We start from the raw sequence: 27,978 nt of genomic DNA, 5'->3' as shown, positions 1-27,978 counted from the left end.
TACTATGCTAAACATGGGTGTCTCAGCCAAGGTACAACTAAGGGAAGAAACTTTCTTATATAGTAGAAGATTTCCACAAGATTTTTCTTCCTCACATTCATCTGCAATTAGTCCAGTAGTGTAGTTGGGCAGTGCTATGGGGTGGTTGGAGGACAGACTCACAACTTTAATTTCAGTTTGTCTCAATTTTGTTTGATTGATGTCAAAATGGGAAACTGCATCTTGTTTGTTGCATAGATAGCTAGAATGCTACTTCTGCCCTCTGTTGGTGGTTTTGTGAATAGCTGATGAAAAGTCACATGGCACACACAAACGTTAATGAAATGTTTTTTTTTATTCACCTCCTCCTTCTCATGTGCTATTGACAAAAGATGCACCCATTACACATCATCATCAGACACTGTTGGATATCATTTATCTTGCAGACTTGTCAGAAACGATGAGAAACGTTGACATCATCATTAGGCCAAACAGTTTTTTTCCTCTGTATTGGAGGTGGGTACAGCATAACGTTTAGTATAAATAATAGTAGTGCAATTATACTCCATCTTAACTGAGGAGATATTTTGATAGTCTCAGCTAGTGTCTCGTTGATGCTAAACTTTGTATTGCATACAGAATTTAGGCAAGTGAAACGCAATAGGAAATGATAATTGTAAAAAATTGTGCTTTGGAAAACCAAAGAAGTATAATTGACTTTTGTATAAATTTCTTGCAATAAAAATTAAGCAACAGGAGAAGCTGAGTAGGTTTTATCGAAAGAAGGTACTGTGCTCTCTGTGTTTCATCAAGTAGAAGTTATGTATCTCAAACCCGGCCCTTCAGAAATGAATCAGGGTGTTAGTGGAAGCAACCTTAATAGTGGTCCAATATAAGCTGTGCACCATTCTTTAAAAAAGGAAAGAAAGAGGATATTACATATAAACACATGCTTTCTGAGGCGCTGATTATAGAATTGTGTACTGGTTAAAACCTGTCAGCTTTTGCTGTTATTGTGCAATCTGCTAATAATAATAATAGTATCTGCATATTTAATATACAGTATTTACATTTAAGCCTTTATAATGCATATGTAAGTGGTTACATAGGTCGCGCAGATTTAGTCTGAAGAGTGAACGGCTCATGTGACGCTGATCTGAAAAAGCCCTTCTGATGAAACAGGAATACAATATATCATGCACATATATTCGATTATTTATATGTATGATATGTTAGCAGAATTCTGTTGCTTTAAATGACACAAGCAGTTGCATTAATGCGATTATTGAAGTGCTTACTGAGACGCATTCATTTTTGTGAGCAATGCAAGACATGAAATGGCTGCAGAAAAGAGAACACTGGTGGTTGTACGCACATGAAATCTGACATGTTTTTGATTAAAGTCTATGCATATATATAATGTATATCCTGCTATGTGGGCAGAGAATAAGTAATAATGGTTATAAGACCTGGTACTAATGTAAATACATCACCAGAGGTCACCCTCATGTCCAGTGATAATAAAATACTTTCCCAGGCTTGTTAGGAAGTAAACCTTTACAATCAGTTCATGTGCTCAGAGATCTTGTTCCTGTAGAGGAGATGAAGTCTTCTCAGTGGTGTAGTGTAGTGAGTGTCCACAGCTTCTTATTCACAGAGCAACTTAATGCTGACGCTATATTGACAGAGAGTAACAGCAAAATATTGGACGTAAATAAATAAATGACCATGTTCCTGGCTGCGTAGCTTACGGTGATGCGCTTATTGTAATTTAGAGCTACAATCACCAAGCACCACGTTCAGAAGACACACTGAGGTAATATTTAACTGTTAATTGTCTACAGATGTTGTTGGAAATCATTAATCTTTCTCATTTCTAATATTTCCATTATTATTATTATTATTATTATCATTATTGTTATTATTATTATTATTATTATTATTGGCTCATTGGTTCCAAAGTTTTACTTTCAAACCATCTTAATGAACATTTTGAAGTTAGTCCTAAGTCAGGAGCAGTTGTGGAATAGCTCATGTTAAACATGGGTTATCTGTGATCAATTATTTCTGGGAGGATAAAACAATTTTACAAACTATTTTTTCTTTGGGGTAGGAAAATCATGTAAATACAGTCAAACTTTGTAAAGTGTAAGCATTTAGGATATTTAGATGTGATAACAGACCTTTTCGGGTTTTGCCTCCAATCATCTGCAAACCACAGTTATTATAAGTAATCCTTCCTAAGCCAGTGGACCAGCGTTTATACATTCATAGCTGTGACAAAGATGCATATAGACCGTCTGTGCATGTCTGTGCTTGTTATACATGTGTTCAGCATCACTGTTGTGTACAGATATGCAATCAGTGACACTGAGAGTGAGCTTACGAATTATAAACAGTAGTAACGACAGTTACAGTAAAAAGGTCAATAGAAAGAATAACATAAAACAGGAGCTGCAAGTAAGGGAAAGTAAGAGTCCTCTAACATAAGTGACAACATGATGCCTCTGACATTGCATTTGTGCTGTAGAGAAAACATTTGGTTAAACATTTGGAATGACAACTCATCGAGAGCTGCAGAGATGGAAGACATACAAAGCTGATTTTCTGTCACCCTCTTTAAGTGGCGTGTATCAGACACAGACCCCCTGGAACCCTGTGTTGGGAGGGTGTATAGGTTTTACACTGGTAGCTTTGCTATGCTACAGGACTGTAGGCTAACTTCCTCTGAACTTTACAGGTGTGTGATGTAGCTACAGTGAGAGGTGAATCTGCCTGTGTGAGCAAACGTAGGCTGGCGCACCTTTGTCAGGTGGGAGACGTGACTTCAAATGTAAAAGCGGGGAGTGAGGTACAGGTTTAAGGTCACGGTGAGAGAAAAATATGAGAAAGGGGGCAGATAGTGAGTTGTAACTTCACTGCTACACTGTTTTTCTGAAATACCAGTGCACGTGGAGCTGTAGAAATTGGCCCTGAGTTGTCGCGTGGTAGTGGGAGCAGGGAGCTTTTGCCGAGGGGGCAGCAGTAAGGTGGAGGCTCCTTCTTCTGTTGCAGCATTAATCAAATCATTCTCCTCCTTCTTCTTGTTTTCCTGTTTTTTGTGTCTTCTCTCCTTCCAGCTCACCAGCCTCCTGCTCCTTCTCTCTCACCATACTCTGCTTTTCCTCTTTTCTTTGGCCCAGGTGTGGCTGGAGAAGGTGGTGGCCAGGTTTGGAGAGACGAGGACTGCTGCTGCCCCCTGGTGGTGCCCTGGTCCCTGTGCGCTACGACTGTCTGACCCCAGCTGACAGCACAAGCTGCTCCTGCAGAGGTCGAAGGGGCAAATTTCAAGAGACGGTAACGATAGCAGATCCAGAAAAGTAAGTTTCATCTCACCTACATCTGAAGTAGTGCTCATTCTATCAACTCTTGAGTCTCAGAAAACTAGAGTGGACACAGGAAGCAAAGGATATGTGATTAATAATGCATCCGAAAGTAGTAAATCAAGCACCACCTGAGGAGTTTCTTTTTCCTCTTACCTGTTGGCTGGAGTTAGCAGAAGGTGGAGTTATCACACTTTGGTCCAGTAAGGGATTCACTGGGGCAGAACAGGGGAGGTGCGTAGCACGCCAATAAATTTCCAGGTACTCTGCAAGGTGGTCACATGCATCTTCCAGCTGATTCTCATCCAGGATGACATCAAACATCTCCTGTTGATTCAGAAAATGATAAGAGAAAACTTATACAAAGTCCTTCAATGAAAACTTTTTAAACTTTTAAAATATCATTTAATTACATAACGTGACATACAGGTGGACACTGAGCGAGCTTGTCCCCCGCCATCATCTGGACATTGAGGTGTTTGCTTTGTGATTTCCCTCGAGATTTAATCAACCTCTGAAGAACCTGCCAGATGATTCAGACACACACACAAAAAATGAACGAGCATGGTTTTAATTTAATATCATACAATTAATTTATCCGTTTTAACCGCATTAGACACACCCCTTACAGACAGAAATTGTTTAAATAACGCTCATGCGTACGTTCAGTAAGAAAGATCTGTAATCACTCATCTGCCTGCTTTCCTGTCTCCATGTCTACCTCTTTTCCGTGCTGTCCGTCTCAATATTGACATCTTTACTCGAGTCCAATCATCTTCTCACCTGCCTTATTTGAGCCAATCAGCCTCCACTCTGTGTGGTTTAAATCTACGCTCTCTTTCATTCTCCCTTTCAGACTCTCATTTGTGCAACCCACTTCCTCCCCATCTCCCACTCAGAGTCACTCAGTGCTCTAAATCCTATCACTGCTGGGATTCTGTTCTGCCATTATGAGTCATCAAAGTCTCAATTCCTCTTCAATTCTTCCAAATGATTTCTCCTCATTGATTTGCCTCTTTTGAGCGCCTTCAAACAAATGTTAATCTGTACGGGGAGTGTACTATTTTAAAACCTTCCGAGTTGAACTTTCTAATTCTGTTATCATTTATCCATCCATCTTCTTCCTCTCATCCTATTCAGGTTTACAGGGAGGCTGGAGCCTATCTTAGCTACTATTGGGCGAGAGACAGGGTACAGTTCACCAGCCTGTCACAGGGCCAACACAGAGAGAGAACCATTCACACATAGGAGTCATTTACAATAACCAGTTAACCTAACTCTTAATTGCATGGACTGCTTTGGACTGCTGGAGGATGCTGGAGTACCTGGAGAGAACCATGTAACCACGTACATCATTTACCATCTAAAACAAGGCATTTTGTGTACGATCCCTCAGATGCTGGGAACCAGCAAATATTTAAATAATTAAAATAGTGCCACAGAGGTTTAATTAACCACTAGTTTGCTCAGAATCCAGAATATGACCAGAAAGGCAGCTTTGAGGATTGTACTCTACTTTAGGTGATGAGACTTTGACGTAGACAATGATGGGAGCCAGAGAGGTTTTGAGGAGTTGTGCTGGGTGATTGATGGTGTCTGCGTCCAGGACGACCAGCTGAAGAGACTTGGCCAGCTCGAAGATCCTCTCTATTTCACTCTGGACCTCAGCTGTGAATGGCAGAGAGTTGCATAAGCCACTTTTAACAGAGCTGCATCACTTATTTAAGTTTTCCTGTCATTGAAGACAGAAGGGCATCTATTTTTAGCATCCATCTGTCCATCTTTATTGAGCAAAAAAAGATCAAAGACAAGTTTTTAAAAATTTTTTTCTAAATCTCACCCAGACTTGAGCGTGTGTTGGATCTCTCCATTATGGCTTTCTTGTTCAGCACTGAGCGCTTTGCCAATGACAGATCAGCGGTCACCCGGGTAATAGTGATCCTAAACAAGAAGCATCTTATCACACCACATCCACAACTGTTCCATTTCAAAGGAGGAGACGAGCTCGTGCTCCTTCTCGCTTGCAACTAAAAATAAATCATCGTCATCGTGTGTGCTTTCGAGCACGAAACGTGCAATGCAGAAACATACAAGCAGCTCGGCAGTTCAGACATAGCGTTACTGTACGCTGCTCTGCATCTGCAGAGAGTGACACAGACAGCCGTTACCCACCTGCCATCAAATCGGTGCTTTAGGAAGTCAAACAAAGCTTTCTGCATCATGTCTGTTACCTAGGAAACAGAAACAAGGAAGATAAGTGAGGGACGTTGTGAGAGAGAAAGGGCTGTGAAATATGCATTCACTCATGCACACGTCTTGCTCTTTAGTATTTCTTGCATGTTTCACTGATTTTAGTGACACCTGACTTTAAGTGTCTGCACTAAATGAGGATTAATACAGCTGTCACACACTATAATGAAGCTGTAAACAGCTGGAAGGACAGTGATGGGATTTTTTAGCTTTAAGACCAATCAGTTATAGCTTTGTAAAGAGACAGAAGAGTCAGCACAGATAAAAATGAGCAGCATTACAGTCCTTCTTTGTTCAGTGTTAAATCACTTGGATGTCTGAGTGGCACAATGATGTTTGTGCACTGCCAGGATGAAGTGAAGCAGTCTATTTTCAAACAGTCCTGAAAAATGAATGGCCTTTGGAGTAGAGGATGAAGCTTCCACACTGAAACAGAGAGATGGGGAAAGAAGGCAAAGGAGTGGAAAGGAGGAGAGACAGTGCTGAAGAACCCTGATGAGTCGCCGAAAATAATTTGTACACAAGAGACGGAGCACAGAGAAAGAGAATGTGAGGGAATGAGAGAAAGAGGCAGCCTGGCATTCACCACTGGAGCATCCCCAAAGCACATTACCAGAGCAACGCATAAATATTTCAACACACACACACACACACACACACACACACACACACACAAAACAAACAGCTTGGCTCATAGCCTGCACTGCCACAGAGGAAAGAGCAAGGCAGGGAGAAAATGTTGAAGCACATGCCTCACATATTCATCCACCGAGTCATCGAAATTGATGCATTCTGACATTATTTCGTTTTGACTGCAGTGGGTTTTCATATGTCTCATCTGTGATGTGTGCATGTGTGTGTGTGCGTGTGTGTGTGCGTGTCTGTTCAGTATGGGAGTATAACACATGGTGTGGCTAATGCAAAGGGGCATACATGCAGTTCTGTAGCTCTCAGATGGATCTAAGATGCCTACTGTGTGCCCTTTAATTTCATCAGGGTGGGACTGCGGCTTAGTAAAAGCGTTCATGGGATAATGGAAGCCAAACACCCCAGTTTTACTGGATCAGAAAATCCACACCTGATTAAACTCATGCTAGAAAGGGAATCCAGAAGAGAAAAAGAGCAGAAACTAGCTGGAAATAACTCAAACATCTAAATACGTTTAACATATAGTTACAGTAAATATTATTGCTTAATTTCCTGCTTAATTTCCTAATTTTTATTCTTTGTTAATAAAAGCAAAGTGAATGAAAGGCTTCATTCCCAGTTAGATTACTGCAACATTAAGTAATGCCTCAGAATAGCTTATTTGTCTTTTTCTGGAAAAGCGATATGGTACATTGCAGCTCTGTGGGCTGCACTTAGGCACACTGGTACTTTCAGCTAACTGCTTGTGTCAGCATGCTAATGTGCTCATAATAACAATGCGAGTTTACTAATTATACACATTTTACAGCAGAGGCTACTGTGGGACATCATAATGTTTGCAGCAAAAAAGTGAGATTTTGACCTGCCAATGACTCATCATGAGCAGCATGAATCTCAAATTTCATAAATGTTCACACTAGAGACAAAGTTAAAGGATGGCCAAACTATTGCTGAAATTTGTCGTTTTTGCTTTGCATCAATTTGTCAGATAGCTATTGCAATATTTTCTGACTGGACCAAAATGCAGCTGTGATCAAATGTGTTGTCCATAATAAAAATACATAAAAAACTATCTCTAAAAATACATTTAATATTTAAATCAAATTAATTTACATGCATCAAAACACAAGATTAAACAGAACCAGGCCCAAATAACTGAAGAACAGTACTGATGGCTGACTCACCTCGTAGCCTTTCAACGAAGGACCCACCAGGACCACCGGCCGCATTGAAGGGACCACATCATATGGGGGAACATGTTCAGTCTGCACAGGCAACAAGCAGACAGTGTGGAAGTCATGAAAATTAAGATATGTGGAAGTTACAGTAATACACGATCACAGAGATAGATTTTAAAGTTATAAAAATTTAATAAAAACATTTAAATTAAATAATCGGAGCAGAGTGATACACAGATGAATACCCCAACATACCTGTTTCTGCTTCTGTTTGGCTTTGAAAACAAACAGAATGAACATTGAGCAAAGAGGCGAAAAGCTAAGTGGGTTCTTGCAATTAGTGATGAGCAGGGGCGTGTCCAGTGTTTGTGAAAGTGGAGTGGAGGGGCTTATGATTCCACTTAGCAAAATTGCAAGTTACTAACTGGGCTAACAAGAGTAAAACATTTTTAAACTATAAAGACTAAACAGAAATGAGTAACCCCACTCTGGAAATAAACTGAAAATAATAAAACAATTTAAAAAAAAAAAGAACAATAACAATCTGGGCTTTTTTTTTTTGCATTCACTCGAGTTTTTCTTCACAAGTGCACAGTTTTGTTAACTGTGTGTTATTCAGGAAGCTCTGATCCAAATTCAGCAGTGATCAAATAACTTTTGAACTTCAGTTTGATTTAAAGTAAAACTCTATAGTAAAAAGATTTTTGTAAACACGTGTTTTCCCTGAAGGTAACATTTTTGCCCAGAAATAGTCCCTGTACGCAAATCTGACTCGGTAGCAGCTTGAAGGCCTGACAGACAGACATGACAGCAGGACTCCTTCAGTCTCTCTCACCTGCAGATGGAGGGGTGGACCTCCAGCCTCCGGATGACGCGTTCCCTCCTTTCCTGTGGAGCAACATAATGCAAAGCTTCATTATGCGTGGATCCCCTAAGGAGGCAATTTAGAAAGAAGGACCTCCAAACCACAGCAACATATGAGCAGAAGTAATAAAATAACTTTACAAAGAGTGTGCTGCAGAGGAAGCTGCTAAAATTAGGACAACAGCGTCAGAAAAACAGAGAGGTCTCTCAGAGCTGCGTAATCTCTGACCTAGCTGCTGCTTTCTGCTCTTGCTTTATCCTCATGGCCTCAAGTTTGACTGGACTGGGGATGAAAGTGATGTCTGCCCCTTCCTTCACCAGCCGACCAATCCACCAGTCATTGTTGTATTTCTGTGTAACAGTGAAAGACACCTCTCATGATGCAAGATGCGTTAACATTAATCAGAGTAAATATTTATTGTTACTTTATTTGTAAACCATGTACAAATGCAGAATTGTAATGGCTCTCACCTCTTTTATGTGCAGAAAGTCTTTGGTTTCAAAGTTAATTGCAGCACCTTGGACTGGACAATCTTCATCAAGGGCCCCACAGTAACTCACATTGGTTCTCACTGCAAATGCTACTGATTTAGCCTGTGGACGACAAAACCCCCCCCAAAACAAATAAGATCTATGGCAATATATCGAATGACCTTTTCTTTAATATTCAGCAAAATTTGAATCTGAAGATTAGTTTTAGTTCTGTAGACCCTTACACACATAAAGACTAAAGTGGTCGACTGGAACGCAAGCTTTCAGCATGACTCAGGACTTTATTGCTGTACCTGTGGAGGTAGAGGTGATTTTAAAGCCAATAATTGACCTTTGACCTTGAGGCTCTCACCTTGGCTCTCTCCAGCTGCAGCTGAGCCTGGCGCTCGGCTTCACGCCGAGACGCCTCCTGGTCCTCCTCCAGGGACAGGTCGGAATCAGAGGGTCGACTAGTGTAGGAATCGGCTGAACCCTGAGTGAACGAGGAAAGGAAGGAAAGTCTTAAAGCAGGTGGAGAAGACATAAATCAGCCCAATAAGGTACCTGGAAGCAGCTGTTCAGAATTCCTCACGGCATAGAAAACACAGACTTAGCTCATATGTTGCGGATTCAGCTACAGATAGATCATCATCTACGCATTGACCTCCGTACTTCCCTTTTCTTTCCTTACTATTCACCTGTTTCTGCACCTGGGTTTCTTCTTCTGCAGCTTTCCAAAGCATGTCACCCAGGGGAATATGAACACGAGTTCTGCAACACTAACAAGCAACACGACCTTGCTGTCTATTTATTCACTCAGACTGGCACACCATACATTGGCAAAAGTCCAATTTTCAACCAAGCATTTTGATAACACATGCTGCAATATCCAGACTTATATCCAGTGTCTGGATATGATTTATAATGAAACAAAAACAACAACAACAACAACAACATAGGACTATTACCACTGGTACTGCTTTACAATTTAAAATCATACTGACAGTACTGTATAAAGTCTTGAATACAACACAGCTTTTTCAACACAGAAATAGAAACCAGGAGAATAAACCAGCTGTACTCCACAGAACCATCCAAGGTATACGCTCAGAGGCAGGGGAACAATATGAGAACCACACCAGCAAACCTGGAGATGGAGCAATACTGGAAGAGCATATGGGAGAAGGACGCAACCCACAATGTCAATGCTCAGTAGCTATTGGATCTAAAGTGGCAGCACAAATGAACAGACTGCTAATGGATGAAACACACCCAGAATTGTTAACTGAAAGCCAGACAGTCCTGATCTCCAAGGACCCCCAGAAGGGAGCGGTCCCATCCAACTACCAGCCAATAAGCTGCCTTAGTACCACTTGAAAGCTCCTGTCAGGCATCATAGTGGCTAAGATGAACAGGCACGTGGGTCAATACATGAGCAGGGACACAGAAATGAATTGGCAGGAATAACAGAGGAACGAAACGCAAGCTCTTGGTAGATAAAGCAGTCGCCCAAGACTGCAAGACCAGACTGACCAACCTGTGCAGTGCCCGGATTGATTACAAGAAAGCCTGTGACTCGAAGCCCCGCACATGGATCCTGGAATGCCTAGAATTGTACAAGATCAACAGGACCTGTAGAGCCTTCATCAGGAACTCAATGGGGATGTGCCAACAACACTAGATGCCAATTTCAAGCCCATAGCACAAGTCACCATCAAGTGTGGGACCTATTAAGGAGATGCTATGTCCCCACAGCTGTTCTGCATAGGCCTGAACCCCCTCAGTGAGATCATCAACAAAACTGGCTGCGGATACGACTATGGAACGGAGAAATCGTCAGCCACCTCCTGTACATGGATGACATCAAGCTGTATGACAAGAGTGAACGAGACATCGATTCACTGATCCACACCACCACGATATACAGCAATGACATCGGAATGTCGTTCAGGCTGGAGAAGTGTAGTCGGATGGTAACAAAGAGAGGGAAGGTAGTCAGAACTGAGGGGATCAAGCTACCAGAAGGAAATATTGCAGACACTGAGGAAAGCTACAAGTATCTGGGCATCCCACAGGCATCCCACACGAAGAGGCTGCTAAGAAAGCTGCAACCACTAAGTATCTGCAGAGGGTCAGGCAAGTCCTGAGAATCAGCTGAACGGTAGAACAAAATCTGGGTTATCAACACCTACGCCCTGCCTGTGATCAGGTACCCTGCTGCTGTTATAATAAGGAGGAAATAGAAGCCAGTGACATCAAGACGAGAAAGCTCCTAAACATGCATGGAGGGTTTTACCCCAAGTCCAGCACCCTGAGACTGTATGCTAAGCGGAACGAAGGAGGCCGGGGACTGGTGAGTGTCAGTACCACAGTTCAGGATAAGGCAGCAAACATCCACAAATACATCAGGAAGATGTGCTCAGTGAATATCTCAGGGAGCAGAAATGCACCAAAGAGGAGCAAGAGGAGGAACCATCATGGAAGGACAGGCCCCTGCACGGTATGTACCACCAGCAGATAAAGGAAGTGACTGACATCCAGAAGTCCTACCAGTGGCTGGACAAAGCTGGACTGAAAGATAGCACAGAAGCACTAATCATGGCAGAGATGGGCAGTAACGTGTTACTTGTAACGCGTTACTGTAATCTGATTACTTTTTTCAAGTAACGAGTAAAGTAAGGGATTACTATTGCAAAATTGGTAATTAGATTACCGTTACTTTCCCGTAGGAACGCTGCGTTACTGCGTTACTAAAACCGTGATTTTTTTGCAAGAATGTCTCATGACAGTGACGTAAGCGATAGAGGTGGGAATCACCATACATCCCACGATACAATATTATCACAATACTTAACGCACGATACGATAGTATTGCAATTTTATTTATTTATTTATTATTATTATTATTATTATTTATTTATGAAAACTATGCAGCCCCTTCAGCAACAGAAGAATTTGAAAGTAAATTAAAACAAAATATAATTTTACATTAAATAAAAAAGTTTTAAACTTAATTAAAATAAAACATGTCTTAAATTAAAATAAGTAAACTGTCATGTTTATTGCTGCCAAAAAAAAGTTAAACACATTTGGACAGTGAAGGAATGTCAGGATTCTTGCTCAGAAAAAGGATCAACATGCTCTGAAGTCAGAGCACACAAACCTTTTTTGTAACAAAATATCGATTTCTGCTGTCCCTGTATCGATACATTATTAGCAAACAAAATATCACGATACTACACAGTATCGATTTTTCCCCCACCCCTAGTAAGCGAGTGCGCCGTTGGTGACAACAGCTGTGTGCAGATCAACAATGGATCCTATATCGATTTTGGGAGAGAGTATGAGCGTGCAGCGTTTAAAGCGTGGAAGTACTGACCTTACTTTGAGTTTGATTCCATAAAAAGTGACAAAAACATTAGCGTCCGTTGTGCGTGGGAAGAAAACTTTTTACAGCGAAAAAAAACCCTAAACTTCCAAGCAAGCACCGAGTGCGCAATGACGTAATGGGAAACTCACAGAGAAACTCGCGGATTCTTCAACTGACCGCTGCGGCACACCTGCACCAGGGTAAACCTCCGCCTACGCCACTCCTGCTTTACAGGTGAAAATAGAGCAACAGGACCGCTGAGTCTTTGACTTTATTTATTTTCTGCTGTGTTTTACTTGCATCTATTTGAAAGAGTGAGTGTAAACACACAAAAATATTTTATTTTATGTGCTGGAATGTGCAGAAAATAGGTTTAAATGTTAAACTAATTTATTCAAGTCAGAGAATGTTGCATATAATTACATTTTTGCTTGATGCATAAAGTTAAAAGATTAAAACTGATAAAACAAGTTAAAAAAAAGAGACATTTCCATTTGATTACATTTTGTATGATGGATTATGCAGAAAAAGTAGAATTGGGCTGAAAGATCTATCGCTTTATCACCTATTCAGGTTGTAAATCGTGTTTTTAAAAAGTAACTAAGTAACTAAGTAATTAATTACTTTTGAAAATAAGTAATCAGTAAAGTAACGGGATTACTTTTTGGGGGAAGTAATCAGTAATTAGTTACTGATTACTTTTTTCAAGTAACTTGACCAACACTGATGGCAGCACAGGAACAAGCTCTGAGCACAAGATCCAGAGGCTGGGGTCTATCACACCAGGCTGTGTAAAGATGCCTCCTGAGACAATCCAGCACATAACAGCAGGATGTAAGATGCTAGCAGGCAGGGCATACATGGAACACCATAACCAAGTGGCCGACATAGTGTACAGAAACATATGCGCCGAATATGGCCTGGAAGTCCCTAGGTCAAAATGGGAGACGCCCACTAGGGTTGTTGTTACGTCCCTCTGCAGCTTTTAATCGTCTCAGTGTTTTCAGCTGGTGCTAATTGGCCACACCTAGTCAGGTGTGGATAAAAGCATACCTGAGGCAAGCTTTCTGGCAGTGCACTAGTCTTTGCCTTGGTGGCACCAGCCATTTTAGCCAACCTGGTTTTCCATTTTAGGATGAAACCTCTTCTCACCCACACTCTGTTATTCATCTCCTTTTTTTTTTTTATGTTGCGGCTTTTGAGCCGGGTCGTAACATAAGTGGGGGCTCGTCCGGGATATTTGGACATTTTAATGGAGACTGAATGTCAGTTTGTTTTGCTTTTAAGTGGGTGAGTGATGGTGGTCACTGTAATTGTGCAAACTCCCTTTAGTTAGTGTGTTTCAGCTGGGTGGCTGTGCTGCCCTTCCATCGAAGCACTTGTTTGTTGTTTTGCTTTATTGTTTTAGTTTATTGTGTTTGGTGGCTATCCTGGGTGGGGGTACGCTTCAGAGTTTGGTAGGAGACTATATCTCTGGTCTGCTGCCTGCTCTCGAGTTCGCGTTTAAAGTTGCCTCGAGCCTGGTACACCACTGAAGACTAGGGTAGGAAAAGTAAGGGTTTTGTTGTTTTTAGTGTTTTAGGCTGGGAGTTGCACATAGTAAATCAGTGGCACCAAACTTGGTAGGAGGTTTGAGACCATTCATGATTATGGTCTGTAGCTGAGGCAGGTAGGCTGTTTTTAAGTTGGCATTGTGTGCACACCCTGTGTGTGCATATGTCAGTGTGGATGGATGCTAATGAGATCCTTGTGAGGTGAGTGTTTTGTGCTGTGACCTTTAGTGTTGTGGGGAATATGGCTATTTTGTTGGATCACTTGTGAGTGTTGTTGGCCAGGTGATGGCAATAACACTGTGGGGTGCTGAGCCACCCTTGATGTGATCATTGTGTGGCCATAGCTCTCCATTTTGTGGTTGGTCACTAGTACGCTTGATTTACTGAACTTTTTGGATTAAAGTAACTTGTTGTGGTATAGGGCCACTTGTATGTGACTGTTTGTGTGGTGGAGACAACAGATCACTTGGTTGTGATTATTTGTTGCTACTTTTGGTTTTGTGTTGTAGCAGATCAGGTAATCATTTTGGGTTTGTGACTGTTGTGCTCCTTTGTGTTGGTCACATGTTACTTTTTGTCTGTTCAGTGTGGCAACTTCAAATCCTCATGCCCATCCATGCTTAGAGATGCCAACTATAACGTGAACACTGTGCTTCTGTTAGCTTTAACTTTTATTCCAGGTTTGTGGGTCAAGGAACTGAAGGCTTCAGAGGGGCTTTTAATAAATTTAAGGGTCCTAGAGGAACCCTTTTAAGGGAGGAGGTGTTACGTCCCTCTGCAGCTTTTAATCGTCTCAGTGTTTTCAGCTGGTGCTAATTGGCCACACCTAGTCAGGTGTGGATAAAAGCATACCTGAGGCAAGCTTTCCGGCAGTGCACTAGTCTTTGCCTTGGTGGCACCAGCCATTTTAGCCAACCTGGTTTTCCATTTTAGGATGAAACTTCTTCTCACCCACACTCTGTTATTCATCTCCTTTTTTTTTATGTTGCGGCTTTTGAGCCGGGTCGTAACATAAGTGTTTTTTTTTTTTTTTTTTTTTTTTTTTTTTTTTTGTGGGTCAACACAAATTATTTTATTAAAACACATATGTGGTGAAGGCTCTGCAAAACATCAGGCTCCATCTCCCGCCTGACAATAGGTGGGGTGTAATATTTATACAACGTTTTGAGGACTGTCAATAGAAGTCATTCTGAATCACCACCTGCTGTCAGTCACAGCTTGCTTTGGGTGTTTCTACCACACACACTCCACAGATGTGTGGACAACTGCAAACAGGGTCAGCGTGCCAGAAAGCACAATGAAGTTTTGATTCTGGGTAGAGGCGTGGTTCTGCTGACATTCCTGCACTGTCCTGGTTTCTCTCAAGCCATGCTGCTGCTAACTGTGCCTCTGAATGCAGTTGCTGAAGTCAACCAGCAGCCAGCGCTGGATCTCACCAGCCTCAGCCTGCTGCTGCTCACTCTGTCTCTGGGTCACTGGTTTGTGAATCAGCTGTGGGCATTCTTCCAGATCAGAAAAAAGCTGACCAGTCCACTGCTAATCAGCTCGTGCACACTCAGAAAAATAAAGGTGCCAACTGGAACCAAAAGTGGTTCTTTAGACTGATGCCATAGAAGAACCTTTTTTGGTGCCACAAAGAACCTTTCAAACAATGGTTCTTTGAAGAACCATTTCTTTCAGTGGTTCATTGAAGAACCTTTAAAGGTGCCCCACAGAACCATCAAGAAATGGTTCTTTGGGGCACCTTTAATGGTTTTTCAAAGAACCTTTTTATTTTATTTTTTATTCAATGGTGCACCATTGTGGAACCGCAGAAGCAGCCTTGCAACTCTTATATCTTATATCACCATCAGAGGGACGTAACAGTTGTGGAGAATGGCCGAGCTAAGATCCTGTGGGACTTCCAGACACAGACGGACAAAATGGTGGTGGCTAACCAACAAGCAGTGGAAGACAGCCATAGTGATAGACGTAGCAATACCAAATGACATCAACATCAGGAAGAAGAAACACGAGAATCTAGAGAAGTACCAAGGGCTCAGAGAAGAGCTTGAGAAGATGTGGAGGGTGAAGGTAACAGTGGTCCTACTGGTAATCGGAGCAATTTGTGCAGTGACCCCCCCCCCCCCCCCCAAACTAGGCAAGTGGCTCCAGCAGATCCCAAGAACAACATCTGAGATCTCTGTTCAGAAGAGCGCAGTCCTAGCAAACTGCAAACGGCAACTGTACAGGACCCTCAAGCTTCCAAGCCTCTAGTAGAGGACCCAAGCTTGAAGGATAGATCGCAGGGGAGATAGGGGAATTTTTATGTATATGTATTTTAAAAAGTGCTTAAATGTCAGTCAATCATTTCTCAAGAACATCAATTCTTGAAATGCCACAGTTTAATCATTAAAAATGAATTAGTAAATCCGGCACAGACAGATACAGATGTAAATAAAACTCAGAATGCTCACTCCATAAACTCCACACTCATCCTTTCACTCCAAGCCTGCTCTTCCCTGGTGGCTGCAGTCCCAGCTGGATGTAAGGCTGGAAGACTCCTCACATACCAAACAGGAGTATCCACATAAGACACCTAAATATAGCTCCAGAACAACGTCATCCTTCATTTACCTTTTGTCTCCCACCTGCCTCATCCCTCTTTCCACCTCTGTCCCCCCTCACCCAGCCCAGAAAAAAACAAACAGAAAAATATTTTAGCTGAATCCAGCACAGAGTTTTGTGGATATCATTTGAATATCAAAGCCTGCCAGAAGCAGAACAGAATCTGAAGCGTCTGCCAGCGCAAGAAACAAAACCTAATTAAAGTCCATAAAGTTCTACAGATAGAACAGGAGGATATTTATTCTAAAGTTCAGACAGAGTCTCATTAGCACACAGTGCACACACACACACACACACACACACACACACACACTAGCTGTACTGTTGTTGTCTAATTTAACTGCTTTGATTTGCTGAAGAAGGGCTCCACAACAGTCATTTTCTCTTTGTCACTGTCCAGATCTTTCCATAGACATAATATCAGCTGTCTGCTGTCCAGGCATTTTCTTTTGTGTCACACAAACCTTGTAAAAATATACATGGCAGAAGTTGAGAATCTCACATTAAACCTATCTTTTAATAGTATGGGGAGCCTCTGGGGTGTTTTTGCTTCTGTCTTTCTAACTACTTCTCATTCTCTTTCTTCCTCAGTGCCTTCCAACTATTCATACGTACCCAATTAGTATGTAGAGAATCGTCTACACAGCCTCAAAGGCAAGTGTGATACATCCCATGATGCAGTGCCAATAAAAGCCAGTCACAGAAGAATTTCACAGACTTTTGCCTCTATTGCAATTCTGTCAGTGAAGAAATAAGAAAGCTGGAACTTTGGAAATAAGCTTTTGCCAGCCATTATGGGAACAGATGCTGATATGCATGTACCAATTCCAACTCATCAGTATGGGTAAGCATATTAAAGGGCATGAGTAAAAAAAAAAAAAAACCTTTACATTTTAAGCTTTAGTGTCAATGTGACAGCATAATGGCTTTGTTGCTTCAAAGCTGGATGCTAGTTTAATGTCCAGTGTACAGACTTACACCTGGATTTCAGTCCTTCTGCTCCTAATACTCTAGATAGGTTAAATGCAGATAATGAATCTTGATCCTAATTTTTAAATAAACTGTTAAGTGATCTAATGTATGACACAGCCATGGTTGTAATCCCTCATATTTATGCATCCTTCAATCCATATTTCTAACAAACCAAACAAGATCAGAAAAAAAAAATCATGAATATATTTCACTACTTATTCCAGTCTCTGACAAACTCTGTCTCACTGTAAAAAAAAAAAAATAAATAAATCCTTGTTCTGATTGCACAAAAATAGGACCAAGAGTGGAATCTAACACAATCACAGACACACTGGTCAGTCTCAGTGTTGAAACAGCTTTACTGTACCGTGCAAACTCACACCTCACTCTGTTTGACTGACCGGACCCTTAAAAAGACAGACCTGCTCACAGTGCAGCTGACAGTTATGGCCAAAGAGGGTGTCGAGAGAAATCCCCCAGATGTTACGGACTGGAACGTGTGATAATGACACAGCAGCAGTTGTAGATTCCTGCCAGCAGAGGGAAGCATGCACATGACAAAACAAGTTTCCTTGCTCATGAACCAGCTGTTAGAGCCATGGTTTGCTCTTTTTATACTTAGCCATCATGCCTGAAGTAGATGAACAATATTATGGCAATCTGTGCAAAATAAGATACATATTTATGCAGATGTATAAATACACATTATTCCATTAATTGTTCAGTACATATCAAAGTACTGTTATGTCTTTTATTCCAGAAATTATACCTCAGTCTTTTATTTTTGAATTCCACAGTGAAGTGTTGAAGCTGCTGCTGCATTTTTACAATAATGTCATGAAACATTATTGTAGACAACAGGGAAAACAGACCCACAAACGGGTCTGGGGTATACTATTTATTGGTATGGATGACCTTATAAACAGACAAGCCATAAATAAATGGGTCATGAGTCATATTATTCATCAGACAGGCCACCCACTGAACTACTAGTTAAAAGCACCGCTGCAAAGTAATGGAGTTGAGATAGCCTGTGTGTTTTCAGTTCAGTGTGTGTGAAGAAGAAAAGAGGGAGGGAGGGACGAGAGGACAAGTAGGGGCTATGCTGGAAAAGTGAATGAAGTGAACAGACTTCTGCTGAGAAAAGAGTGAGAGGGTTGGGGAGAAGAAGAAGAGGGAAAAAAGCAGAATGAAGACGCCTCTGAGCAGAGCGATGGAGGACTCGTAGATGAAGAGGCTGGAATCGCATGCAGAGTGGTTAAATAAGGGGGAGGGTTAACAGCGTACCTTGTTGCAGATGAGTCCTGTAGCGCTCGAGTCGGAGGCAGACATGATGCTCCTGCCAGCGCTTTCTTCCCCCCATTGCAATGAAAAAGCGTAACCCTCCTCCCCTCAGCCCGTGGTAACAGTGGGGAGAGAGGGAGGTGCGCGATGCCTAAGTGCTTCACAACCACTGCTGCGCTGCCTCAACAGTCATTTCCTATACAAAATTGATGCCCTGACTGCAGCACTGTTGTGTACACGCCCGCATGCTGGTATTGTATAGTTTCTTGCTTTAGCTGCAAGTCAGACTTCATGTAATAAATTTAAAGAAAAAAAAAAGATCTTTTCTCCGCTCAGCTTTGCTCTCCCTTGGGTTGCCCTTCTCTGCCACAAATCTCATGCAGCCCTCTCCAGCATCATATTCACAACCCTTTCAGGTTTTTCCATACCTCCCTCTTATGTAAGTTCAGGTATTAAGAGATCCTGAAAAAGATACACATATATCTATATAAAATCAACAACTACATTGCTGGACTGGTGTTTACTCTCACTGTGCAGTGTATAATTTTTTACTGGGCACAGGGAGAACTTCTAAAAATAAAGCAGAACAAAGGATAAGCTTGTAAGCCTCGATAAGTAAAAATAACAATGGCTGAGCAAAGGAAAGCTTAAAAATAGTCTCTGATTGTCATTCCTCTGCCAATTGGTATCTTTCCTTATTGCACAGGAAAAGCAAAATGAATAACACTCAGAAATGCAGAGGATGTAAAGCCGTTGATGAAAGAGAGGCGAACATGTGGATGCAGAAACAGGAAGAGAAGGCGAGATGGGGCGAGTAGGGTAGGGCTTGCCTGCTTGCCCTGCCCTGCACCATCCTCCTGACAGGAAGGTGATGCATGAGTCTACAAAACAGAATTGCATCGGTGAGTCAGCAAGCAGCCATCTAGAGTCCATCAGATGTCTTAATAAGCCAGAAAGAGACGTCTCCGTTGCAGAAGAAAGTCTCGTTCCTGGCGAGCCAGGCCTGGATGCCTGCTCTATACGTTGCCCCAGGCACTGAAGACCCTGATTTGGGGTCCATTGTGCTGGCAGCATGCATGCTCTCTCACCCTCACTGAACTTTCGCTGCTTAAGAATGAAGAAAGTGCACTCTGCCAAGGCTTTTAGGAAAAAAATGCCCTGGGGCTATATTTCTGTGTGGCTTTTTACAAGCAGGGAAGCACATACCATATTAACACACACACACGCACACACATAGAGACACACACATTATTAAAGTTATTGCAATAACTCTCCGATCCCTCAGCAGAGAAGATATGGTAGCTATATTTCCATCATTAGGGCTGTGGGTAAAACAGCCTCTGAGTAATGGCACCATACAATCATAAAGGGAGAGAGAGTTAGAAGGAATGAAAAAGAGGGCTAGAAACAAGCAAAGGCTAATATGAACTACATCGCAACAGAAAGAGAACTTAAACATGCGAGTTTTCAATACATTTTTAATGTCAAATCATTAGTCTGCTTTGCTACTGTTGATTCTTAGAGCTCTATATTTTCAAGCGAAATGGGTGGAGGTAGATTAAGAGAAAAAGATGACATGAAATTGTGGGAGAAATGAAAAAATACAGAGATTTTTGAAGGAAACAGGCAGAGAAGAACACAGTCAGACTAGAACAGGAAGACAAGATTAAGAGAATATGTCTCTTTTTTTGTTATTAATTTGCTGTTCAGGTGCTCTAAATATAGCTCTCCTCTCCTCACACTCCTCCCAACAGTGACTGGGCCTGGCAGCGGTGGGGAGATAGCCGAGGGCTGTTTAAGTTAAAGTTCAGTGAGTTTTGATGAATTCCTTAAAGAAAGAGTAAAGCAGATTTGAGAATGGCTCAGCTACATTCACTGAAGCCAGACAGACAATCTGAATATGAATGAGCCAATATGGGAAACAAGAGCAGGGATCTGTATAACTGTGCATGTACATGTGCGCTGTCTCTGCAGTAAAGGTGGGTTTATCTATATTGTATCTATTTTTAATATTGTGGTGCAGTTGTACCTTATAATAGCAATTTTGTTCAGATTTTACACAAGCCAGTGAAGACAAAAAATGAAATTCATTTAGAGAAAGACAGAAATTCAAAGTGTACATTTTTAAGTAATTTTATATTTGTATATATGGTTTGTTTATCTTGAAGCAGGTGTCAAAAAATATAATAATATGGTTTTGGTAGCGAAATTCTTTGAGGGCGTAGTGTGACGCTCCACACATTTCGCCTGACAAGTAAAAGATCCTCTGTTAAGTCCTGGAAGGAGACACAAATCCTTTGGATCCCTTTTATCAGGAAGGGCACTCAGTGTAAAAGTCTGCGTAATCAAATATGCGGAGCTACCTGCTGTGGTGATCCCATTGTGAATAAAGAAGCACTGAAAGTAGTTTTATCAGTGGCCTCCAAGTATCCAAGTACTGAATCCAAAAAAGGCAAAAAAACAAAACCCATAGTTAAATATTAGATTTTAAACCAGCTCAGTTTTTGAGCACAAGCAGATCTTTATTTGATACTCTCGCACGCCGTTACTTTCTATGATTATCTGTCTCTCTTTTTTCCAACCATACTCTTGTTCTGTAAACAATGTGAGAAGCCCTGTGCCATCTGGGCTTTAAAAAAACAGCTCCAGATCTTAACGACAAATATGGAGATTAACATGCTGGAACTCTGCAGTCAACCGCTCATCTTTCTGGCCTTGTAACTCATGAAAAGGCACCTTACTTTCTGTGAGAAGTGTTAGCTGAGGCAGCAGTACAGGGAAAGGTGGATCATTCAGAGCCAGAGAGAAATGCAACCAGAGTAGGGCAGAGTGGATCAATATGAGAGGCACACAGATTGATACTCCATACTGTCCTTTGCAGCTCCACCCTCCTCCTGCTCTAATGTTACCCCAGAATACTTTATCCCAGTCTTTAATGAGCCTCTGGAAAACCCTGCAGCCTATGAGGACACACTGATAAACAGCTGTTCTCTCAACACCAACTCCACTCTTTAAGGAGACCTAAGGAGTGAATACACCTTGCATTTGTCAGCTGCACAGATAAGTGCTGCGAATACAACACTGACGATGTAAATATGTGACTAGTTATGGATGGGTTGTCAGTGACGCTGGCATACAGTAGAAGAAGACGCAACGAGCGTAGCCAGGAATATCTTTCATCCATGCTGACAACTTGGCCTTGCCGGCTACACTGTGCATCGTTAGACTTTCATCCCCCCGGGGATCCCTCAACCTGACTTCACCAAACTGCTTCAAAGCGCAGAGAGGCTGGAGCTAACCCACATAAAGCTGTGTACCGACGGTGCAGTGCAGAATTAAACAGAACTGCATCCTTCATTAAGTCAGATGTGTTTGTTAAAAGATGACCTGATTTAGGCTTTAGATTTGAGTTGGGCCTAATTGGTGTGTCTTGTTTAGTGCACCGAGCTAACTGGGGGGGATTTCAGACTTATCAATATGTAATGGTGGCCTACATACTCACACAATCCAGCTTTACATTGAAAAAAAGTGTTTTCGCTCACGTTTAAGTCTCAAAACTATTCAGTGACTACACGGTGTAGGCGAGGAAAGATGTCAGTTAACAAAAGCGAATTAGATAGATACAGATGGATTTTCTAGATTAAACCAGTCCTATGGATACATGAAAGCACATTGTAGGCTATTGTCTTTTCTTTTATCAAGATAACAATGAGAACACCGGTGCACAGATTCTGGAGAGGACCTCAAAGAAGCTGGAACTGGAACCTTTGTGGTCCTCTCAACATTGCTGGTTCATCAAATTTAATCAAGGCTTTGCACACTGATGCACCAGCACACACACACACACACAAAGCACTTGGCTCCTCGCGGGACAGGCTTTTAGTGCTCTGTCTCATGCAGTATTTAATTGACCCCACACAGGAAGCCTAGCGGTCCCAAATGCACTCCTTCCCCCCACCAGCAGAGAAAGAAACGCTTGCGAGCATGCCCACAGCTTCCCACCATTGCTCCTCTTTCACACAACTGCACTAAATGCCATTTTCTGCTTTAGTGCAACATTTCCAGTGAAATGTGAGTGCTGAGGGTGAGGAATCTGGATATCCATCAGATCTGTTCACAGCGGTCAAATGGAGATCAAAATTCAGTCTTCCCCCACTTTAACAACTGCAAACAACTCCACTCTTCAAACTTTCAATCAAAATTTAATGAGGAAAGATTTTTCCATTCTCTTCAAAGTCAGCCAAAATCTTTTATCATCTGAAAATCAGACCTGCTGTGAGGTCTGAGCAATTTGAGGCAAGGAATTTTGATGTAGAAGAGATAGCGCCATACTTACTCAGATAGAGGTAGGAGAGCAACACTCCCCGTCTCTCTTGCTTGCTCTCTCTGTGCTAGGCAGTCATGGTGTGCTCTCTCTCTTGTGTAACACTGAAGTGTACTGTAGCGTGCTTGTAAGCAGACTATCCCTCTCTCTTTCTTTACAGCCCCCCTCCTCTCCTATTCTCCACCACTCAGTACACAACCCTTCTCTACGTCAGTGAGGCTCTCTATGCTCCACATAGCATCCTCTCTCCTCCTCCTTAGTCTACCCTTCATCTCTACCTTGCCTGTCCGATGGGACTTTGTACCAAAAGCGCATGCTGGGTTCTTTCAGAACTCCACCATGATGCTTAAGGTGACAATGTGATGCAGCATCGGGTGGCACTGAGCCTTAAAGCAACAACCAAGGTAAACATGACTGGGATCCCTAGACACTTCAGAAGCACTCGAAGGGAAAAGCTGGAGTCATATTTAATTATACCATATCTGATTTTCTTGTAATTTTCACAAGTTTTTAACAAAAATACCATTGCCAGAATTATTTGGGCAAACCAATTTACGCTTGTACATAGTCGATGAGCAAGTAATTCCAAAATTAAGTGTTGTTGTGAAGTTCTTCCAAGATATCTGGTGATCACTGCCAAATTTGTATCAGTAGAGTTGTGATGAAAACTGATGACATAAATATGTACCATGTGTTGTAACTACATCCTTCTGTACGTTTTCTTATCTGCTTATCCAGCTATCCCACCTATCACAGGGCACAAGTGGGATACACCCCAAGCAGACATCTTTAAAATCACATATTAGCCCAACAAGCAGAACCTTCTTGCAGGGCTAACTGTATAGAGCACAGAGACAAAACCTCCAAGGGGGAAAAAAATCAAGCATTTCTACAGTCCTGTCACATTTTTCAGCCGCTCTGGATTTCAACATCTCAAAAGCTAAAAGTTTAAAGAAGGGAGAAAGTCTGATGGTGATGAGAGGGATATGGGGGGCGATGTTCGACACGTGGAGGCGTCCCCGGTGTAGCCTGTGGTTCGCAGAGTGTGTTTTGCAGACGTCATGGATGGCTGTACTCTGACAGCTGCTCGGCTGGTGAGTGTGTGTGTTTTATGGGATGTGGGAGGTCTGCACAAACCAGGTTCATTCATTTGTGCTCACCACACCTTGCACCTTGCATCTATGTAAAAAAGCAGCAGATATGTCAAAGCCAAGTAGTCTCACACATGAAGGAGGACCATGGTTGGCTAGACAATCTCCAACAAGACTGAGATTCATAATTCATAGGCTAGGTTGCAGAAAATAGTGAAACTGGAGGAGGAAAAAAAACAGAAGAGGGACACAGAGGAGGCATCCATTTTCATTCTGTGAATAAAAATATGAATGAATGAATGAATGAATGAATGTTTGGAAGTTAAACAAAGGGAGAAAAGGAGGAGAGAAAGAGAGGAGCTTTAGGAGCTGCACCCAAGCATTGAGTGCAGATGTCTGTCAGTCTGTCCCATATGAAGCGCCTCTGTGGGCAGAGCTGCTGCTGGTGCATTATGGATGAGGAGCTATTTTAAGGCACTGGGGATGCTGCATTTTGATTTTTGAGTGGAGGGAAGATGACTCCTTGCTGCCAAATCCTTTCATGAGGTTTATACAGTACTTGATGGGTTCAGACAAGCAGGTACAGAATGTGTTCCAGCACACCAAGAGGAGGGAGGAGGTAAACAGACTGGAATGTTATTGAAGTGAGCGAGAGTGTCACCACGCAGTGTTTCACACAGACAGTGTACTTCTTGCAGTGGCGAGCTGCGCACATGTACCTTACATAATCTCCGGTGAGGCTGTTCACTGAGAAGTTAACAAGCAGTGCACTGAGAAGTTGGTTCAAAGTGGTTCAGATATAATCACGAAAAAAAGTTTAAAAAAAAGAAAGAAAGAAGAGGGATTTCAGAAGTTTACTGTGATACCACAGATGTGCATGCAGCTACAGTTTGTTTTTTGTAACCTCTAGTACTTCACTCTCAAATGAACATTTGAAAGGGCCTTATTCCAAATAAAAGTTTTCTCTATACAAGAGAAAAGGTAATAGTTAAATATGTATAAAAATGACTCCCCCCCCCCCCCCATTTTATTCATTGAAAAACGCTGTAAGCTGCTTTTTTTTTTTTTTCAAATAGAAAAAAACAGAATCAATATCTAAGATCTGATTTTGCATTGAGTGCTGAACATTTTGCATAGCAAATGTAGTTTTTGGGATTAGTGCCAAAAAGTCCTCAGCATGATGACAGAGAGACTTTTAGCACTTCATCGTACTGCAGAGGGACTGAGCGGACCTCCAGTAGTTTGCTTCCAGACACACAATGAAGCAGATGATGGACCTTTCCCAGCCAGCTGGCTGACAGTATGGTCAAAATTATGTATCCTGACTTTTCAGTCACCTTTAAGTCCAGACCCCTTGGGTGAGATTTCCTAATATTGTTTGGTGAATCATCTCACTATAGCTGCAGGTATATATTGATCTGTCTTTGTGAAATGCAACCTCCAGGAGAAGAAGAGCTTTCAGAGCACCGTGGTAACTTTGATTAAATTAGGCATAAAACATCACAAAATGAAACAACCTAAATAAGTGCAGATTGCTGCAGATGCAACATTATTACATTGATAATTTAGCAGAAATCTGATTTTTGTGTTTTCTATAAAGCACCTAAAGCAGATTAGATTATCAACAGAGAATCATTTCACTCGTATCTATTAACATTGTGACTAATTCAGGCTTTGCAATATTATCTGTAGAAGTAACTTCGCCTGTGTTTCTCTCCCTCAACATGAAACACGTTACTTAGTAAATAAAATACTGATAGCCATCATATTCGGCCTTAGCGTTGTCACTCTGATTTAGGCACTGCATTACATCACATCCTCTGATGAATGACTGGAGTCCTCTCACATTATAAACAAGCATGAAGAATCTAAAGGAGGCAAAGACACAGCCACACAGTTTAACTGATCGTTAATTACCACACTCATTCACAAATGCATGACACCGGTTATGATCTAAATTGCTTTTGTTTTTCCTGCAGTATTAAAACAGTTATTACCTCATTTTCTATAAAGTGGGACTATAAACACACACGCAGTTCATCTGTTGCGCCAGCTGACCAGTTTTGTTGTTTTGGGTGAAATGACTATCACGAACATTTCAAAGCTCATCTGTCCCTAATTCCAGCTGGCAGACAGTGCCATGCACGTCAAAGCTTTTCCACTCCAAACGGAAGATTCCCAGCGTGGTCAGCGTGTCTAATTTAATTATCAGCATCCCAGAAAGGACCTGCTACTACTACCTTCGCCCCCCTTACAGGTCTGCATGGTACTGTAAATGCACTGCACGCAGGTTGGTTTCAAACTCCTTCCAGCACAAAAAACAGTCCAAATTTTCCTCAGTTACCTCGACAACATAAAGGTAAAGAAAAGAAGAGGGAAAAACTGAAAGCCTACCTCGTTCAGCAGAAAGACGCTCGAATTGGTCAGGGACATCCGCAGATAACAGCAGTCTCGGTCACCACAGCCCAACTTGGGTGAAAAAGCCACAAGGCATCAAGTAAAGGCAGAGCACCGCGCCTCGTCGAAACATTTCCACAGCCCGAGAAAACTCAGCTGTAATAACGCTTCATTTGGATGCGATGCTCCCACGGCATCTGCGCTGTAAAATCTCTAGTTTCTGGATTCATGGCATGATCAATGACTGTACACAAAGCCACGCGCACGGACACACGGCTGGATAGATTACAGCTTTCGTAATAAATTATGCAAGACCTGCACTTTTCGCACAGCCCGGTCCCCTTGGATTTCTGCGCCTTCATGTTGGATTTCTATTTTGGAATTTCTGAATATATGACGAAAATTTTTGTAGTAATTCTCATAAATTCATCCAATAATGTTTCTATCTCTAATACCGAACTGTTCCCCTTTCCGTATGCGGCTCAATTTGTTTTTGGCCCAGTTATTTAAAAATGTTTACGAAGCAAGTGTTGCCCCTCAAGCTCTTAAGCTCAGGGTTCATGCAGGATTCCTTGCTTAGCATGAAATTGGTGTAATGGGCTCATTAGAGCGACACGTGAAGGAGAAAGTGTCTGTAATCTGTGCTGTTACACATGGACTAAGCATATTAATTTACTTCATTATCACAGTCCCAGAAGTCCCATTACTTCTGTTTGCTGTTCAGATTCAAAGAGCTTTGTTTGACTGGGATGCTGTTTTAGACGTTTTGCATTCACTATCTGAAGATGTCCAGGCAGGGGGGGTTGGATGAAGGTCTTCTCGGTTTTCACTGATCCAGCACTTTGCCCACCAGCCCCCACCACTTCACATCCTGCAGACGCCTTCCATTTACACCGAGCCAATCAACCAGGTAGCTTAAACTGTATACAGCACACAGCCAATGTCAAAGACACGGGAGAAAGTCACGCACACACATACACAGAGAGGCCCCTGAAGTGTACTGAAAGATTCATTTTGTTCGTTTAATTTCAGATTGTTTTTATTTTAAAAAGATAAGGGGTGTGTGAGACAGTCCGTGACCGTTGGCACCCTCTGCTGGGCAAACTGTAATGAAATCCAAATCTCATATTTGGTCACTTATGTCAAGACTATTAAAAAATCTTAATATTTTGGTAGGAAAATAGGAAATAGGTCCAGTGATTTATTAAGACAGTTTAAACATACATGTGTGTATTGATTCACTGTGTGTTTTTCTATCCAGGTATGCCTTTACTGCACTGGCAGTGCGTTGGGGATCATTAACATGCTGAAAAATGAAGCTGTTCCCAATCAGACAGTTTGGATAGTATTGCGTGGTGGATCAAAATCTGATGGTGCTTTTCTGTGTTTATAATTTTTTCAATTTTGAGAAGATCCTGAACAGTACTGCCTGAATTGCAGTCATGGCTTTCAAAGAATGACACAAGCTCCACTGTGTTTTATGCATTTTGACCTCCTCCATATCTATTGCTGGCCTTTTCAATCAAAAAAATTCTCCTATTTCCCTTCCTTAAAAATTGCTTCATAACAGCATCCCATCCACTGGTTAGATTTCAGTGAACAGATGCAGTTTCTCTGAGGGGGTATAG

At 41.8% G+C, this 27,978-nt stretch overlaps 1 protein-coding gene across 3 annotated transcripts; it reads right to left on the bottom strand.

The window, feature by feature from the left end:
* Window positions 1-315: 315 nt before the first annotated feature.
* Window positions 316-26,685, bottom strand: LOC309696896 (voltage-dependent L-type calcium channel subunit beta-4-like). 3 transcript variants are annotated; one of them, XM_082518408.1, is made up of 14 exons: window positions 26,348-26,685; window positions 9,126-9,245; window positions 8,753-8,875; window positions 8,511-8,632; window positions 8,253-8,305; window positions 7,673-7,692; window positions 7,424-7,504; window positions 5,514-5,572; window positions 5,182-5,282; window positions 4,858-5,009; window positions 3,769-3,864; window positions 3,498-3,668; window positions 3,355-3,402; window positions 316-3,281 (listed from the first exon to the last, which is right to left on the bottom strand). In XM_082518408.1, the coding sequence occupies exons 1-13, from the start codon at window positions 26,384-26,386 to the stop codon at window positions 3,373-3,375; spliced, it is 1,167 nt and encodes a 388-aa protein (XP_082374534.1). In that variant the 5' UTR covers window positions 26,387-26,685; the 3' UTR covers window positions 316-3,281; window positions 3,355-3,372. The 3 variants fall into 3 exon arrangements, with proteins under 3 accessions (XP_082374534.1, XP_082374532.1, XP_082374533.1); XM_082518406.1 differs by lacking the exon at window positions 26,348-26,685 and adding an exon at window positions 18,542-18,639; XM_082518407.1 differs by lacking the exon at window positions 26,348-26,685 and adding an exon at window positions 18,542-18,639 and having other exon boundaries at window positions 3,359-3,402.
* Window positions 26,686-27,978: the final 1,293 nt, after the last annotated feature.

The sequence above is a fragment of the Aulonocara stuartgranti genome, assembly GCF_965226115.1.
Source record: "Aulonocara stuartgranti genome assembly, chromosome: 20".
In the NCBI taxonomy this organism is placed as follows: Eukaryota; Metazoa; Chordata; class Actinopteri; order Cichliformes; family Cichlidae; genus Aulonocara; species Aulonocara stuartgranti.
This window is presented reverse-complemented; position numbering and strand designations above follow the sequence as displayed.